The following is a 19233-nucleotide window of genomic DNA, read 5'->3' on the forward strand; positions in this document are numbered from 1 at the left end:
ACCATCAGAGATCTCTCCTATTTTAGGACAGTTCAGGTGATAAAAATGCTTAAAGCCTATAAAGATATATTGAGGAAACCTCACACTAAACAGCAACAGAATGATTTGTCAGAAAAGCTCCACTTTAACCATACAAAAATCCATCCTTTGACTTGGTCTGGGCCGAGATATCATCAGTATGCTGCAAGCAACATGGCGCATTTCCTCAGGTTTCTCCCTTAGTAATCAGACTGCAAAATTGTAACATTGTAGCAAAAGCGAAAATTATTCAGCTCACCCATGTAAAAGATTTGTGAAAACAGCCAAGAATTGCACGAGAAGTAAATCATCAGTGGTCACATAATAGCCAAAGAAAACTGTGGTGGGAGTGCAAGAAAAAATAATGGGGGGAAAAAAATGTGGTGGTGAATGAATGGCGATTGCAAAACTGACCCAGTTACTGCTACAGTATGGGCACAGTAGGAGGTAGGTGTGCCCTTGTACATCATGCATGGTCCAATCCCCATTTATTTAGCTCTGCTTTAATGACCTGTGTTTGACCCACCTAACCTGGAGTTGAATGGCAGCTTAAAAGCTTCAACAAAAATTATCCAAACCTGGCCTAAACCAGAACTAAATTGAAAATGGAAAAATTGTGAACAGGCGGGTTCATTATTGTAAAAAGGACCGACTATGTTCCTGCGGCAATAAATGTATCTGCCTGTTCTACTGTGCAGCTCGATGTATAACCCAAGGGTAGCTGGGCTGCGAGAATTGAGTCCTGTGCACATACGAGGGAGTTGCATGTCATTCTCACCTGAGCTGGCTGAAGATTGTACACCTGGAAGAGGGCCGGGTGAAAAGCCAGCGACTGTGAGGAGAGGTCAAGAGGAAAAATGCAATTAAAGAGGTAAGTTTATTTTATTGCAGAAATGAAATTGCCAGTTCCTACTGCAATAAAGATAAAAAAAAGAACCTGCCTGCCAATTTCTTTAAAATATATAAAATAAATTTAGTTCCGCCTTTAAGCTTTGCCGTAAATGCCTGGCTGTCATGCCAAACCATTGGCTTCAGTGCTTTTGGGCCCATGGACTGGAACAAGTATGCAGATTTCAAGCTCCAAGCTCAGAATATCTTTCTTAATCTTCAGGTTTGCTTTGGGTCATTGTCTCAGATAGTAATAATGCCGGGCAATTAGTATTTTCAGAAGGTCAGGGTCCCTTTACAGAAATGTGGAAGCAGAACGGCTCTTTGCCATTTTTCGTTCTGGCTGCCGCTTATTCAAACGAAAGTCTTTTAATCAAAGCCCTGAGTGGATGAGGAGCAGGTCGTTAGAAGTGAAACATTAAGCCAGACTAATTGATTTAAAATAGGTTTTATAGATTTTTGCTCCAGTCGGTTATAAAATCATCACGGCGGCTGCCATTTAATTTCAATATAGCCTTTCTGTTGAGTGCTGACGGGCCCGGGAAAAAGCTCATCACTCTCCATCCTGATTAGGTGTGATTTACTTAGGTGGAGCCATCTTAGTTACACGGCATTTGTCTTCAGGTAATTCTCTGGGGAGAAAGAGCGATGAGCTGCCGCCATCACTCCATCATGTAGATTTTTTTTAGGGCAACTGAAGGAGTTCGGTTCCAGTCAGTTGGCACTGGCGATTATGTGACTGTCATCTCCCCCCCCGGTGATCAAAAGCAAGATGTATTTGTATATTTATCTTAAGCAATTGTTTGAAGGTGAGATCGCTCACCTTTTCCTGGCAAAGGGTCCAGAGTACCAAGGTCAGATTACTGGACTGCTGCAAACATGCAAGTTTTACCTACACCTATTATAAGGCTGATCTGCAAATGTTATCGTGTAGTCTTCCTTCCCAGAGCTCAGCACACAAAGAAGTACAAGCTCTTCGGGGCAGAATCGTCTCCTTGTCCTGTGTCACTGTCTATCTATTTATCATTTGTAACACCTATTTAATGTTGGCGCTATATAAATCCTTTTTATTAATAATAATAGTTTGCTCTTCAAACTCTTAGAGATGGTGTAAAGCACAGGACGATGCTGAGGATGGTCCAACAGATCTCTAGTAGATTTGCTTGATCATTTGATCATCTCACAACACTTTTCTTTTCAACAGGTATTTACTGCTCCACTTTCAAATGAGGGCAAAAAGCCGAAAGCAATCACTCTCCCCTTGATTTGAGTTTAGATTCCATGATTCCAGGGCAATCCAACTGAATCAAAAAATGGAAATTGACCCATGCCCCATCCCTTACATGCCCAGAAGAATAACTGCCCACACCAAATGAGCAGTGCACTACAGTTAATTGACCTCTAAATCTAGAAAACATATTTGTTTTAATGAACCTCTAATATATACAGTGTTCTCCCTGGCCCCTTTTAGCCCAGCACTTTTCAGCTGTTTTTGGGTGTTTACTGATGAGTTGGGTCACAATACTGGCACTGCCACCTTCCTACTATTTCTTTCCACCCAGGTAAAAAAAAATTCTGGGTATTTTTTTAATATATTTTGTATTGTCTGGGTCTCCACATAGATTACAGGCTCACTTTTGGGGTCCTATTAGTGAAATAGGATTTCTGGATGATGTATTCAAAAAATACACCAGAACCTTCCAAACTTCCCTTTTATATTGTGCTATTTCTAAAGGGGCAAGGAAACTATGCTGGAACCAGAAAAATAGGTGTAGACATGATAGCTATGGGTATGGAGTAAACAAGGGTAGTAAGGTAACCAAAAATGGGAGCACATGCAGAGGTGAGTGACGAGCCAAGTAATGCAGGCAGGAAAGGACTGAATAAAACCACAGTGGCTCAGTGGTTAGCACTCCGGCCTTTGCAGCACTGGGTCCAAGGTTTGAATCTCGGCCAGGACATTATCTGCATGGAGTTTGCAGGTTCTACCCGTGTTTGTGTGGGCTTCCTCCGGGTATTCCAGTTTCCTCTCACATTCCAAAAACATGCAGTTAGGTTAATTGGCTTTCCCCCCAAAATTGACCTCAGACTGCGGTAATGACATATGATTATGATAGGGACATTAGATTGAGAGCTCCTTTGAGGGCACAAAACGACTATGGACTTTGTAAAGTGCTAAGTAATATATATCAGCGCTATATATACTTTGTAATATTAACCTCCCTGGCGGTATTCCGGAGTGTGGCTGGGGGTAAAAAAAAAATCATGCAAAAAGTGGCAACACCGAGTGTGGCTAAAAACAACTATAAAAAAAACACTTACCTTGTCCTACGGCGTCCTGCCAGACGGATCTCATCCTCGGGTGGCATCCTCTTCTTCAGATTTTCAGCCGCCGAGTGCGGTGACGTTCTTGGGGTTTCCCCGGGGATGTCAGTGCATGCAGCGGTGTGTGCGGGAGGCGTGGCGGGAAATTCACATGATTTTGTATTGGATTCAATACAAAATAGCTGTATTGAATCCAATACATAGTAATCCTTATATAACACATATATTATTATATTATACATGCTACTGTACAGTTATATTAGTTTTCAGTATTTTTATGCACCCTTGTTTTACCTGATTTTTTTTTATTTAAAGTTTATTATTACATTTATTACATTTTAATATAATGTAGAGACCCAGACAATACAAAACACATAATATCCCCCAGACCCCCCTCCATCAGGAAGATAACAAATATTTGTGTTAGCTGATGATCACACAAACACATTGATCCCTGAGAGGGTGACACAGGAGATTTATTAAGGGTTAAAAAGAGAACAAGGTGTTAGAAAAAAACATTTTTAGATTTGAAGCATTATTTTATCAACAATAAAAAAAAGTCATCTCTACTGCATTTTAAAGCTTGTAAAGGATTGAAACTTACTGTTTTGTGGAATTGTCTGCCATTACACAATGCAAGAAAATGACAATGTAAGTGGTAAATGCTGAGCTCTCACACCAATGTGATCCGTCTAATAAAGACAACTTCCCCCTAATTTTTGTATGTGTGATGGCAGCCGTTACCCCTCCATGCTATTGCCTGACAGCTTTCCAAACCTGCCGCAGACTGCAACCATCTTTTGTATGGTGTGTTTCTGACTTTATTTGTAATAAAGTTGCTGTATTAAGTCTCTGTAAAGGAGCAATAAAAAGGCAGAAAAGTAGGAATCGGGGAGCAATAATTACACACTTCGGGAAAATGCTTGTTTGGTTCCGACTCGCAAATATTGATTAGGAAGAAAATAAAATGCTTGTTTACAATCGCTGAGAGCAGGTTACAGGAGCAGAGATAAACTGGCAGAGATAAAGCTATATTATTATAGATAATGGTGCCTATACAGCTGGGAGAGAGTCCATGAAGTGCACAAAACAATCCACTGTATATAGCAAGGCAGAAAGAACAAATACAGAGAATGTGCCATATAATACTTATTTACGAGTGAGTCAGATGGCCCAAAATTGGTATTTCTGGGTTTGTTAAATGCTTGAAGTGTTAAATTCCCAGGCAGCTTCTCCCATTTCTCGGGTACTATATAGATATGATGGTGGAGGTTCCCACCATCCCTGTGCCGAGTCCTTTGGTCTGTAAACCTGCAGTGCTGATTATGAAGGGCCCCTACCAGCCTTGTAGGTCTGTACACCTGGTGTGCCTCTCACGAGGGGTTCTCACTATTGCTTTCCTGGGTCTGTACAGCTGCTGAGCTTAATATTTAAACCTGAAAACCAGGATAAACAAGTTTTTTTAAATATAAATGCTTTTTTGTCCGTTACTTAAAATCTGGGGTCCTTTGTGTATTTTTTCCTTCCTCGGGTAGAATGCGGGTTTTGATATCCGGTTTGCATGTGTGTAATAGGCTTTAAACTTTATACAGACAGCATGGGCAGCATAGTGGCTCAGTGGTTAGCACTCCGGCCTTTGCAGCACTGGGTCTCAGGTCCGAATACATGCACTATCTGCATGGAGTTTGCATGTCTTCCCTGTGTTTGCGTGATTTCCTCCAGGTACTCTGGTTTCCTCCCACATTCCAAAAACATGCAGTTAGGTTCATTGGCTTACCCCAAAAATTGACCTTAGACTACATTAATGACATATGACTATGGTAGGGACATTAGATTGTGAGCCCCTTTGGCGGACAGCTAGTGACATGACTATAGACTTTGTACAGTGCTGCGTAATATGTTGGCGCTATATAAATACGGTGTAATATTATTAGATGAATGCTTGTGATCCTCTGGGTTGAATATCAAGCATCAGATCAGCTGTTTCCTGAATTTGTGAGCTGCCCTTGCCAGATTCCTGCAATCATAGGACAGAATGGTGCTTTCTGTACACTGATGATTATTTCCAGCAACAATTAATTAGCGTCTGTATGGTGGCTTTACATTGTCCACATCGAATCTATACAGACATGTAAGGTTTTTATCTCTTCTGCATTTTCTTGCTATCTTTCATCCAATTCTGCTTTTGTTTGACCCTTGCCGACCTTTACCTTTCACCATGGCCATTCTCATTTGGGAGCCTCTTTGATTTCTACAATGTTCCTGAAAGGATCTCTTGTCTCTCCAATTATATTGAAGTCTTAAGGTTGTCTGCTCACTTAGGTTTATCTCCTCATCTCCCTTGTTCTCTGGGACCATGGATGCAGTTGGATATATATTAGCTCATCTCTATTGTCTTTTGTCTTACATTTGCTTTCAGAATTTTCTGCTCATCTACAATTGTTTTGTTGCACTGTCCAAGATGATCAAAAAATCTCCCCATCTTTCCTGAGACACTCAAATTATTTGTTTATGGGATAAAACTATGGGACAGATCTGCCTACAAAAATATATTAGTTTGTCAAGTACTTTATATTATATTTCAAAGACAAAGTTGCCAATAATTTCATCAATTTTTTATTGTCACCTGATCAGGGCAAAGCCTCTACTGATTGGTGTTACAATCATAAAGTGCAAAAAACTGGAAGACGACAACTTCTGCCCGTGGGCATGAAGATACATTATGGAAGACTCCAGTGGCCATGTCCATCTGATCCAAAGGATCATTACATTAAATAAATTTATAATCTTTTAATGATTAAGAGGGGTAATTCTTATCCTCAGTAGAATATTTGATGGTCAATACGTTGTGATTAATTCCAGAATATTTCAGTTAAAGACACATGTTGTCCTGGTTAATAGTTCAAAATTTTTAAGTGAAGCTTTAATTTCTCCTGAACCAGGTCACATACAAAAAAATAATTGATTTCATGAAAAGTGTGGGAATGTGTCACAATAAATAATGTAGCTGTGTCAGTACTTGCTAAATGCTACTTACATGTGTTCTTCATACATGTGTTCGTGGAGGAGCAAAGCTCGGTCATATACACGGCATTCTGCCGTCCATCTTCTGAAGGAACCGTCAGCACTGATATCTGGAAGATAAAGACATTTCTCCACTAATCTAAAAACAAAAACACTAAGAAATATATAAAACATAAAAAAATGTCCATTTTAGGCATAATTATAAAGAAAAAATACCAATGGACACAAATCCTTTATTTTTCTTGTACTGGGCAGCACAGTGGCTAAGTGGTTAGCACCCGGCCAGAACACTGCATGGAGTTTGCAGGTTCTCCCTGTGTTTGTGTGAGTTTCCTCTGGGTACTCCGGTTTCCTTCCACATTCCAAAAACATTCAGTTTGGTTAATTGACTTCCCCCAAAATTTACTTTAGACTGTAATAATGACATAAAACTATGGTAGGGATATTAGATTGTGAGCTCCTCAGCTAGTCACATGACTATGGACTTTGTACAGCGCTGCACAATATGTTGTGCTAAATAAATACTGTGTAGTAATATAATAATATCAATATTTTATTATGAAGGAGAAGTAAACCCTAACTAGATGACGTATCAAAATGGTATGAGCTTTTTGTATTATAAACAATTACCATGAGAAATGCTGAGTTGCTGGTTTAAATGGCCACTTTCAGAGCTCAGTCTTTGCCTACTTCTGTGCTGTGAAAATGATTTAACCTTAATGTACAGAACATTTCCAAATCAGAAGTAAATAGGAATGGAGAGCCCATAAAAGATTTAGAGACAGTAGGTAGTTTATTAGAATAATCAATTCTGAATGTTATATTCAGACAAAACATAACACAAAGAATTTCAAGGATCTGTGTCCTTTTCATCGGGGCTAAAAATAAATGTAACAAACAGACCTGAAGAATTGGAAACTCTCTATGAGTGCATGCTGATGTATGAAACATGTAATAAATGTATATAATAAAGACATTTTATGTTAGATAAATCCATCGATCTTACCTCTTGGTCCGATTCTGATTTTAGTACGGAACAGTCAGTGATAAGAATAGCACGAGAGATTTGCCTGCAGGAAACAAAAAAATAAAAATAGTAAAAGTATATTTTAGCTTACAGTTTACTTTTGGCGATTGGCTTAGCTATTAAGAAAATTTTTATTCTCACTTAAGAGGAGGTCAATATTAGTGAATATAATCACCTTCTGTAAATACACAAGTAGCCCATATAGTAAAATCGGAGCACATTTGTTCACTTTGAGTTGACCACATGACAAATGTACATTTGCATTTCATTTCTCTCTGACGAGTTTTGTAAATAGGGGTTCAGCTCAATGATTAAATCTATTTGGGTGAAATTCATCAGTTAAGGAGGAGGCACCAGGTGGGGCTCAGTTTGTTCTGCCTAAAACAAAGTTATTTTAATTCAATATTCTGCAGTGTATTGCTGGGTTCATCTTCCTTGCATTGTACAGTGGGACCTGGCCAGATCCTTGTCTGACTGGTAAATACTAGAAATGCAAAAAGGCTTTTAAAGTTTTTTTTTGTACTACTAGTTATCTATATTAAAAAACTGTAAATTATTTGCCACTTATTTTCTTGCAGATTTAAAAAATTGTGGTGCACTGAATTTTTTTCTCATTCAAGCCTAATTCAAGTCATATTACACTTTTTTTATTTTTAGATGTTTATTCCCTACTTGCTGTGACACCTGTAAAATACTCATGGGGGGGTCATTATAAGTGTCCACTTACCTGTACTGTACCTGTGCACAGGTTACCTCGGACAGGTAGCTGTCCTCTACAAGAACATAATTACAGCTTATGCGTTTTCCGCTGCTGTCAATGACGGCTTTACACCTATGGAGAGACATTCCGCAATTATTATTACTGGTCCAAGGAGTTTTAACATATTTGACATCTTGTAATATGAAAGTGATAGCAGATTTCTAGAGAGATATGAAAAAGAGAGAGTTACAGCATTTTGTTATGATACAAAAAAATAATCCAGAAGAAAAGAAATAAGATAACTAATAAAAAGAGAAGAATGTGACTTGTATAAAGAGTTGGAGAAAGGATGTTTAGCAGTTATATAACACTTAATTAAATAGGTTTAAAATATAAATAAAAAAAATTATAAAAGATCTGTAGGGAAAGATAAGCAAGTGAATCATTTCATTACCAATTCCAATAATGACGGCCGGGGAATTTTACAGAAAGTGTGTAATCAAAATTATAATAATGCAGGGAACATCCGATTGCCTCATGGAATCAGGAAGGAATTGTACCCGGGTTTTTTTTTCTTTTGCTTTCCACTGGATCAACTATGTCTATAGGGTTATATCTGGGATATGTTTATTTGCCTAGTGGTTGAACTTGATGGACTTATGTCTTTTTTTCAACTTCACTTACTATGTAACTATACTCCAGTTTCCTCCCACATTCCAAAAACATGCAGTTAATTGGCTTCCCCCTATAATTCCTGGATGTGCATTATACCACGGACAGTGAGGACCAGGCCTCTGCCATTCTGTACTAACGTTGAACAGATTAATTCCGTCTATGTAGCGGGGTGTTTGGCCAACATATAGATCAAGCTCCGCATGTCGGTGACATGAGGCGCACTCCAGTTAATGTGCCGCGATAAGACAACATCTGATTTCAATGCTAAACGATACGCAGGGCAAGAGATGTCAGAGGTTTCAATAAGACCTCATTCTTCCTAAGTGACTGTAAATGGATAATAGCCGTGTACTTACACATGCCGTGAACCACAAATGTTAATTATACAAATAGGCCGAGCGCAACCTTTGGCATGACGCGGAATAGTTGTGCCGGGCTGGCACATGGATGTCAAGAAAATGATTTGAATTGTACAAGGTCCTGAGCTTTTCTATTTTTCCTATGTTCAGAAAACAATAGCACTTTGTGTGTATATATAACCCAAATAATTTTCATTTACATTTTGTAAATTGTTAAAATCCCTACCAAGTCTGTTTGACCCTGGGAAGACCTTCCTTCACTCCAGGTCCTGGAAACGGATCAGAAAATCCTCCCAATGTAACAGAATCCACTGCAAAAGCTCTATAGAAGTCCTAATTCTGCAAAAGGCATTGGGCTGCTTTATGATTTCTGCATATTTGGTGCACACACACGAGAGGTCTTCAGCCGTCACTAACGAACTAAGCCTTCTTCCCATAATGCACCTTGCTGACATCTTTTTCCCAGGTAAATGACTCACCTGGCCATCCATATGTCCCCAAAGTAATCACAAATCATCAGGCCAGGCCAGCTTCTTCCATTGCTCCACAATCCATTTCATGGATTTCCATCTCATGTCCATTGTAGGTGCTCTTGGTGGTAGACTAAATATGTGGCCCAATACACACTGAGCTGCAATACATTGTTCGGACTCCTTTTTGTAATGGTCAGCATTTTGTTCTTTTAAAAATTTACAGTAGTTGTTCTGTGGGAATGGACAAGATGGGGTAACCTTCCTCCCCCGACATGCATCAATCAGCTGTGGGTGTCCACAACCCTGTCCTTTCTTTGATCACTTTTGGCGGCACCAATCAATGTATACCAAGTATAAGACTTGCTAATTTTACATACTCTGAAAAGGTCACTGGTGTTATCAGGCAGCTGACATTTTTGTTTAAATTAAATCTTTGCTCCTCCCCAGATAAATACTCCTGAAGAAGCCAAAAAAGCGAAACGCGTTAGGATAAGCAACATTTTGCACATTTTTCTTGATTAACTGATGCACTTAGGGAATTCTACGTATAGTACACATTCATATACCCAGTTCATTGAATAGGGTGCAACCCATCTATATAATTTATGTTGCATGGATGCATTGCTTGAGGTTTACTCTTTCTATTGTATCCAATTGCTTGTAATCCAATACAAGCATATTCCTCTCATTTTCTTTATCTTGTACTCAAACGTTTTTGTGAGTGGGGTTTGGCACGACCATTTGAAAAACATGGATAGGTCTGTGCTCTCCTTTTTAATTTTTTATAAATCTTTGTTTTCCCTATTTTTCCATTCATTGTGACATCTCAGTTCTGCTGATCTTTTGCAGCCACTATGCAATGGTCACTTGTAATCCGCATCAGAAATTGGAGTGACAGGGTGACAACCAGAAGTACAATTAGGAGACAAGCACAGGGGGTTGTCACCTTTAAAAGTACATATATGAACAGCGCTCTTCATGGCAGGACCAACAGAAATAATTTTATTACAGGTTGTGATTGGGAAAAGAATAAAATGATTTCTGAAATAAATCCTGTTCAGGCTTATGTGTTATAATATTGATTGGGTGTACGTCTATTTAAGTAATCTTGCTAGCTAGTAGAGCGGAGGCATTATATATGTGCTGTGTATGACCACAAACATCAGTTAACAGACTGAACACAGCATTCAAGCATTTCAAGATTTAGTGTCACATTTCAGCATAAAACACTTTTAGGAAATTCATGTTACATAGAACTGTCACTTTACTTTGCATTTCCATAAAACAAGCTGCTTTGATCAGTCCTCCATACCATTCCCATCAATCCCCAATGAAACACAATCACGTTACCTTCTCTACTATAGTAATAATGGCGCTGACCTTTAGGAGAGGTATTTGTTGAAATGTATTCTATAGAACGAGCAAATGATTCCAAATATCATTATGGCCAACGAAACACGGAAAAATGTACATTATTTTTACATTAAAGATTCTGTGTGTCAACCTATTCTATTTATAAAGCAGAGCAGATTTATTCTGTAATTGTTTGCATGTTATAAAAACAAGGTGAGAGAGAGAACATGATGGAATGCTGTGTGAGCAGGTACTTATTGGTTTAAGAAGGGAATGTCAGGTGATGAGCTAAATACATAAGTGACATATATAAAACACATACAATACTTATCTTTGCCTGCCGGAGGGGTTAATACTGTTCAGCCGGCATTGTTATCAGGCACCTTCACCAGACAGCATGGCCTACCTGCAAGCCCAGGTAAAGCAGCTCAGGTGCCCTAACCTGTCTACAATGAAAAAGGTAATCCCTCAGTATTCCTCATACTATAGCCATCTCTTCATTCTGCTCACCTCTTAGATTGTAAGCTCTTCAGGGCAGGATCCTCACCTCCTCACAGTGTGTATTTATCATTTGCAACCCCTATTTAATGTACAGCGCTGCAGAATATGTTAGATAGATGTTAGATAGATCCATATAGAAGTTTCAAACAAACACCCCGTTACCTGTAGAATGATTAATGAAGGAGCCGCAGGTCACTCCTGCTCTATCCCCTTGTAAGCACATGTGCATCATACTGTCTTCTGATTGGCTCCTGGTGTTAGTACGTTCTCCACTATCCTGAGTGATATTGTGCATGGACTACATAAGGCAATTATGACCCATGGCAGAAGACAACTAGTATATTCAAATAAAAGTTCTGCATTGGCAGCCCACATAATTTTCCCACAAAAAGTTTCCTTTAAAAACAGATATAAACTAAATAATTGGAATTCAGTCTACATTTTACTAAGTTAATTTCATTTCACAAGCTTTCAATATTTTATAATCTGCAGCATTCATTAAATTAATTGATAGAGAGCCAAGGTCCTTATCCAGGCACTTCCTGTTATAGGGTATCAGTGCTCTGTCCTTGTCATATAATTGCCCTGCTGTGTTGTCACCCTGACTCTAAATACAATGAGCGGCTCTGCAAACACATGCTATGCTGGTATGATCCATTGGTGTCCCTATCAAACATCAGTTCGAAGCAATAATGTGCAGTGTATGGAGGAAATCGCTGATCCTCCTAAAAAATCAGAAGAGTAAACTTGTGGATATTACATCATCTTTATAAAAAAAATACATTAAAAAATTTACAAAGTCTGTATTTTGTGTCTTTATAAATTGGAAATTGAAAGAATGAATCAACTGATGATATATCCAAAACCAAGAACAGAAATGAGACACATTGCAATATTCCATTCATTGAATGTGGTGGATGAATTCGTTTTTTTTTTTTCTTTCATTTTTTTTCCTTTATATGGTGATCCTATCAGTAATACACTTTATTATTTTTATCATTATTAAACAGGTTTTATATAGCATATATAGCAATATACCAGCATATTACACAGCGCTTTACATTAAATAAGAACACATTTTTGCATCCATTTGCAGAAGGGTCATGTGATTTCCACTACAAGTCCCTTTTCCTCTCCTCGTAAACTTGCAGTTTATCAAAGCGATATGACAAAATGGTTTTAAAGATATAATTTAAATTGGACTTCTCACCCAATTTGTACTTTATATAAGGGTAGATAAACCTTCTATATAAAGTAAAAATGTCTTTTTTTTCTTTTATAAAAAAAAAAACCAAACCGCCAATGTCCTCCTCCTCTGTCTTTACTGCCGTGGCGGTAAAGGCTGGATGGGAGCGCAGAGCCTCTACAATGTATCCCAGGATGCTTTGGGCCGCTCCTACTGCCTGATTTTGGGCATGTGCAGTAGGGGCTTTTCAGTCAAAAAAAAAAAAAAAGAAGTGTGACAATTTCACACATGTACAGTGAGATTTTTTTTATTTTTTACACAAACACAGCAGCAAACATCACTCAATCTACTCCTGGGGCAGAAAAAGCACAAAGAAAGAAGATGGCGGCACCTGGCGCTTCCTCTGTGCCCAGATGAGGGAAGAAACTAGGACAACACAGGACCGAATTGAGAAAAGCTCCGGAGGGATGGGAGAATCTGCGTAAAGGTAACTGGGATTTTCTTATTTTAACTTTAGTTCCGCTTTAAGAAATAAAAAATAAAGCAAATAAGGGAAGCTTAGTATTAGTATTTGCATTGCATTGCACTTTTCAAATCAATAGTTTGCTAAGGATGCAGAGGCTATGGTATTCTGGAAAAAAAATCTAAATAGAAAAGAAAAAAAAACCTAACAATATTATAATATTTTATTTATATACAATACAGTAACACTGGAAATACCTTTTTAATTCACCCTAGAACAATGTTGACTTCAGACGTGTCTGTTTTTTTTTTTTGTTTATTTTAGTTTTTTTTAACCTTTTTGTCTGATTTTAGACTTATGTTTATCCTGAGGCATTTACATTTCAATGAAATATTTTATTTATTTTTGTATTATTTTTTTTTTTTTTTCACGCAAATGAAATAAAATGTTCTTCATCAATGTTCATTGTGGAGCTTATTGTTTATTTTGTTGTTTAGGGAGAATTTAAAAGGGAAACATCAGCAGATAGTGCGGCGGCGGCGTCTTGACTTTTAGCAGGTCGTCGTGATCCGATCCTGTGTTGGGACAATGAATCATGCGCAGACCTCCATTGACCTTCTTTCAATGTGTCGAAGATAGAAGGATGAAAAGCAGAATCCATCTGCGAGCAGCGCCATCCGTTATAAACCTACTTTATAGGTCTCATTACCCAAACTAATGGGCTAAGGGCAACATCCTTGAAATGGACTTACCCGACACTGACAAAGCCTGGCGGCAATATTTCAAAGCAAATATGTAAATGTTCCCGGAGTTCGCATCCTCTTTTTTTATTAAGGAAATAGATATTTATTGCATTTTTTTGCCTTGTTTGAGGGACACAATTTTCTGGGGTGAGAAATGAGGAGGAGGAGTTGTGTTTAGCGCAGAAGAAAAATGATGTCCGAATTGATTAAATCGATATATTTTATGCCGTGATTTAGGCTCCAAAGTTAGCAGCTTAAAACTGTTGCCGAAGTTTTTATTACCATTTAATGTGTAAGCAATTATTGGCGAATGGGGCACTGAAGGTTTTATAACTTGGATGCCCTTACATGTCGAGGACTGCCAGGCAGACTTTCTGTAAAGATCTAAATTTGGTTTTTGGTTTAAGACTGTTGGTTTGCATTTTACATTGGAGGAAGAAGTCACCTGGGCAGCTTTGGAAGTTGTATTACCTTCAAGGGGCAATCTTACCAAAATCCTTTTATGGCTGGAGGTTGGTGTGACAAATAATCTTTTTTTTTTGTTTGTTTTTTTGTTTTTTTGCTGTACCTACTAATAACACCAAAAAAAATTCCTCTATGACTAGTAGGCAACGCTCAATGGTCAAGACATATACACTACATGACCATGGACATCTGACCATCACACTTGAATATTCCCAAATGTACGTAGACTCCCTGCAAAAGATGGGGTTTTGGTGCTATCAGTTAAGGGTTCTGGTAATTCTCCATCATACAAAGATATTGCAGACAATTGTGCTCTTCCAGACTTGTGGTCAGAATTTGGTGAAGACCCTTTTCTGTTTACCTATGACTATGCCCGGGCGTACAAAGCCCCCTCCATAAAGACATGTGGTCATCAGTTTGGTGTGGAGGAACACGGTGTCCTGCACAGAGCCCTGACCTCATCCCTACTGAATATTTTTGGGGTGAATTGGAATGGTGAGCCAGGTCTTCTCACCCAACATCAGTACCTGACCTCACAAATGCTCTATTTGCTGAATAGATTCACATTCCTACACAAAGTTAATGATATTTAGCTTGCTCAATGAATTTTAAGACCGTTGCCTTTTTTTTTTTTTTTTTTAGTAAATTTGAAATCCTTTGTTGCATAGCTTATGTTGATAACATTAAATCATGACTGCACAATTGGAAACTTAGAAGAGACTTACAAGTCAGTGTGTTGTCACCCTATACAAGTGATGCCTTAACATGGTCCCACATGGCAGGATCACCAGGGATTGCAGTTGCAGACAAACAGCATTATTATATTAACCTTTCTATGAGACTTTTCATGCAGAGTATATTTTTACTTTAATAAAGTAGAAAAGGATTCTCTTGAATTCACACCAAATTAATTTACATTAGAAATGTACTGCAGCACAGTTAAAAATGATTTAACAATACATTGGGGTACTCTACGGCACTGCAGCATGGTACATAAAATTTTGTATGGGCTGCTTGGCATCAGGGCAAGCTCGGCATGTGACGGGGCCCATATCTACTAAATGAATAGATATGGAAAGAATGAGAATGAAGATGTTTTTATTTCTAAAACAAAGGCAACTCCCTTGAAACTGATGGGCCTGGAGATGTCCACAAAATACCAGCAAAAGGGAGATTGGAAAGCGTGCAACTGGGTCTTTGCATACTCAACAAGTCATTGGTACAGCACACAAATGGTGAAATGTTTTGTGGTGGCTCATTGCCCCTTCACTCTTCATCAGGGCTGAGCAATATAATGCCCAAAATAATTCCTCAGTGAAAACATAAAATTGCAGGTCCCCCATGTGCTGCCAAAACAGCTCTGACTCATTGAGGAGTGGATTCCACAGGCCCGCTAATGGGGTCCTGTATTATCCGGCAATAAAATGTTAGCAGAAGACCCTTCATGTCACACGGCTTCCTGTCTACCTTCATCCCATTGTGCACCTTCCTGTCATCTCTTTCCCTGAGGCACCCGGCCATCCATGTAATTTGTAGGAAAACATAATTTATCAGACCAGGCCACCCTCTTCCATTGCTCCATCATCCAGTTGTGGTTCTCACGTGTCCATTGTCGGAGCAAAGCCGCCACGTTATGATGCACTTTGTGTTTCAGCAGCTCTCTCTCATGGCTGGGGTTTTATTTTATTTTTCTATCTATTCTATCTTCTGTAGAATGGGACCAGATGGGCTAGCCTGCCCCAGCCAGTTTACCAGTTGTCCTTCCTTAGACCATTTAGGTAACTGGAAAGTGGAGACACCCCACAATGTTATTTTGCTCTGAGCACTTACCAATTTTCTCTGCTTCCAACATATCACCTTCAAGGAATGACTGTACATTGACTGCCTAATATTCCCCCGCCCCTTCCTTTGCCAGGGGTCATTGTACCCAGGTCATAAATATTATCACGTCACCTATCAAGGGGGGGTAAGGTTTTGTTTAACATACATATTTATGGCTTTCTAAAAATAATAGAAATTTATATAAAATATATATTTGATAAGACTAAAGCATTTTTTTCTTTCTACTATATCATATTATTGAGGTTTTCTAATATTATGTAAATATATATATAATTATTCACAGCTCTGACAAGTCCACTGAAATGTGTTGGCCATTTGATGTTTGCTGAGACCAATCAATGACTGCCTTGACTTACAAAGACCCTGTGGCCCTCCAGTCTTCAGTTGTGCTACCCGATTGGAAATTCCAATCCCTATCTTCAGGATATTGTACACACGTGCTGTGTATTTGGACTTGTGGATTATAGTGGTTGTGCTTTTTGTGTGCTATGCCAGAGAAGGGAATTCACTTCACTTTAGAGAGATTCCCTCATTCACACGTATATATATATATATATATATATATATATATATATTTTTTTTTTTTTTTTTTCTGTACTGAGGAGTAATGAAGACTCATCCATCCTACTAATGACTTCCTCACTCATAACCTCCTCACACGCATGGATACGAGACTTCTCTAGAGCTGCCCCAACTCTCTGGAATGGTCTTCCTCGTCCTATTCGGCTTGCTCCTACTTTCTGCTCATTTAAAAGAGCCCTCAAAACTCATTTTTTCAAACTTGCCCAGCCATCTTGTTTGAAACCACCACTACTTCCCACCACTACATATCTCCGCTCCTATTGTGTGTAAATTCCCCCACCTACTAGATTGTAAGCTCTTTGGGGCAGGGTCCTCTCCTCCTGTATCACTGTCTGTCATTTCCAACCCCTATTTAATGTACAGCGCTGCGTAATATGTTGGCGCTATAGAAATCCTGTTTATTAGTAATATTAATAATAATAATAATAATAATAATAATAAATGGTTTAACCACCCGACCGGTAAACCCGACCTTGGTTCAGGTTAAAAAAAATTGCAATTATCGATAAACCCGAACTTTTCTCACTGTATGAAAATATTAATAAATAATAATATTAATAATAAAAATAATAACAAATTGGACCTAGATCTGCCCACACATCAATCTCATCTGTTTTTAAATGACATTATTTCTAATAAAATGATCTTCTTGGGGTGACCCAGCACCAATAGTCATTTTAAAGGTCGAGATTGTGACAAAAGTTCCCTGCGCGGCCGGCACAGCGATCACCCCAGATAGGATATGAAAAGTTTTTTCTTGTGCTTTCAGAACTGAATTAATAAGTTGTTTCGTTTGGAATTGGGACAATGCATCACAAAGTTGTGTCAGCCGGCGACTGTCGCCCACCTATTATACACCCTCCGCTCGGAAGAGACCGGTGATTTACACCCTGGAAGAAATTACATACCTTTGAAAAAGAAACGGAGCAATGTGTGTTTTTTTGTTCTTTATCTTCTGGGTGAACATTACGGCCATAACTCAACAGAAACGCACCGACCATTGAAAGGACATGAAACAAGCCACAAAAACCATAATGTCTAAATGACTCTTTTCTGTGCACATCAAAGGCTGCCGGGATTCTGACCTCTCTGCAGGCGGCTGGCACAACGGCGGACATCTTGCTTAAAGGTGAATTTCAAAGGAATAAAAGAGTCAAGTTTTTTTTTTTACACCCAAAATGATAAGCTGCTGAAATCACTAAAGCTTTGTACTTTGAAGCTTACAAGGAAAAACAAATCAAACGCCTAAAGCTGAACTCCGGGGAAATATACAAATACACAAAATGACATATTAAATAAGGGAGATGTTTAAAGCCCAACCAGCTCCTGAAATTTACACAGCTCTGTCACACAGCATAGATGGTCTGGCACTACAGATAACTTGATTTTTCCCTGCACTTTGGTTATCCTTCCATGGAAAGTAAATAAAGAGGGAGCAAACGAGCGAGGTCTAATGCTGTATTCCCCATTTTCATTAGAAAATTGGTTATTCATTTGTTCTGAAATAGATTGGCTCATTGTGCTGCTCCTCCCTTTCCCAGTCTAAGCTCCAATTGCAGGTCCCCCATGTGCTGCGTACACATGTTCAATGATTGTAGCTGGAAAGATCTTTCATGATCAGAGTGACAGACAAGCAAATGAGCAATGTACACACAGAACTGTTCTGTTGTATGGAGAGAGAATAACGAGCAAGCAGCACCCGGCTGTGCTCGCCTTCCTTCAGTTGTACTGCAGTCACTCATGGATCCATCAGGATCAATCCATGAATGACGTCGGGTGACTTCAGTACACATCAGATTCTCCCTTCAAAAACAAAGCATTTTAAACTTGACAAAGGATTTAATAAGTGTTATAGATTAGCTAATAAACTGATGCTAATAACTACAGACAGGTTGGAACAATAAGGATGGAGTCCTTGGAAATAATTACTTGGATAGGTAAAATGTATGGTAAGCTATTGAGCTCTATAAACAATAGGGCTAAAGAGAGCTTACATAGCAACCCTCTCTTTCAACCCAAAAAAATTTTTTAAAGCTGAGAGGGAAGAAATTAGCAGGTGGTAGCTCCTGTCCTGTGACCCAACTCCTTAGTAACCACCCAAAAACAGCCGGGTGGTACTGAAAAGTGCAGTATATATATACATATACATACACACACACACACACACACACACACGTCTAAATAGCCAAAACCCCACTCACACAATGAAAGCTAGAACAAAGAGATCGGGTAAATAGCCACTGTTGGACCAAGAACTGTACATCAAACTTCTTTATAGTATCAGCGTTTTTGAGAATGGGCTAAATGTGTTTCCCGACGCGTTTCGCCTATTGGCTTACTCAGGGGTAATTACGTAGAAAACATTTAGCTGATATTGGAGTTGATGAGTTATATTGATTGAATAACTTCTAAAAGTGGGAACCGAGGCGGTGTAGAAAAATAATGAAAAATAATGTATTAGGACAATCAAAGTTTTTAGAGGAACCTGGACTCGCAGTGTACTTTGAAATGAATGTTTCCTTTACATGTTTGGTCAAGACGACTTGCTGCTTTGTGACATGTCAGAAAACACACAGAAGTGTTTATTTTAGGCAATAGCAGATACCATT

General features: G+C 38.7%; 1 protein-coding gene across 2 annotated transcripts in view; it reads right to left on the minus strand.

Annotated features, from left to right (window-relative positions):
- The window catches only part of CHM (CHM Rab escort protein), a 62337-nt gene that overhangs the window by 1903 nt on the left and 41201 nt on the right, over positions 1–19233 (minus strand). For both annotated transcript variants that reach the window (XM_072429865.1, XM_072429864.1), the window contains exons 10-12: positions 8010–8114; positions 7262–7325; positions 6269–6365 (exon numbers count right to left, since the gene is read on the minus strand). In XM_072429865.1, the coding sequence (XP_072285966.1) occupies positions 6269–6365; positions 7262–7325; positions 8010–8114 (266 nt within the window). The remainder of the gene's footprint in view (positions 1–6268; positions 6366–7261; positions 7326–8009; positions 8115–19233) is intronic.

This window comes from Pyxicephalus adspersus, chromosome Z (genome assembly GCF_032062135.1).
Source record: "Pyxicephalus adspersus chromosome Z, UCB_Pads_2.0, whole genome shotgun sequence".
Lineage (NCBI taxonomy): Eukaryota > Metazoa > Chordata > Amphibia > Anura > Pyxicephalidae > Pyxicephalus > Pyxicephalus adspersus.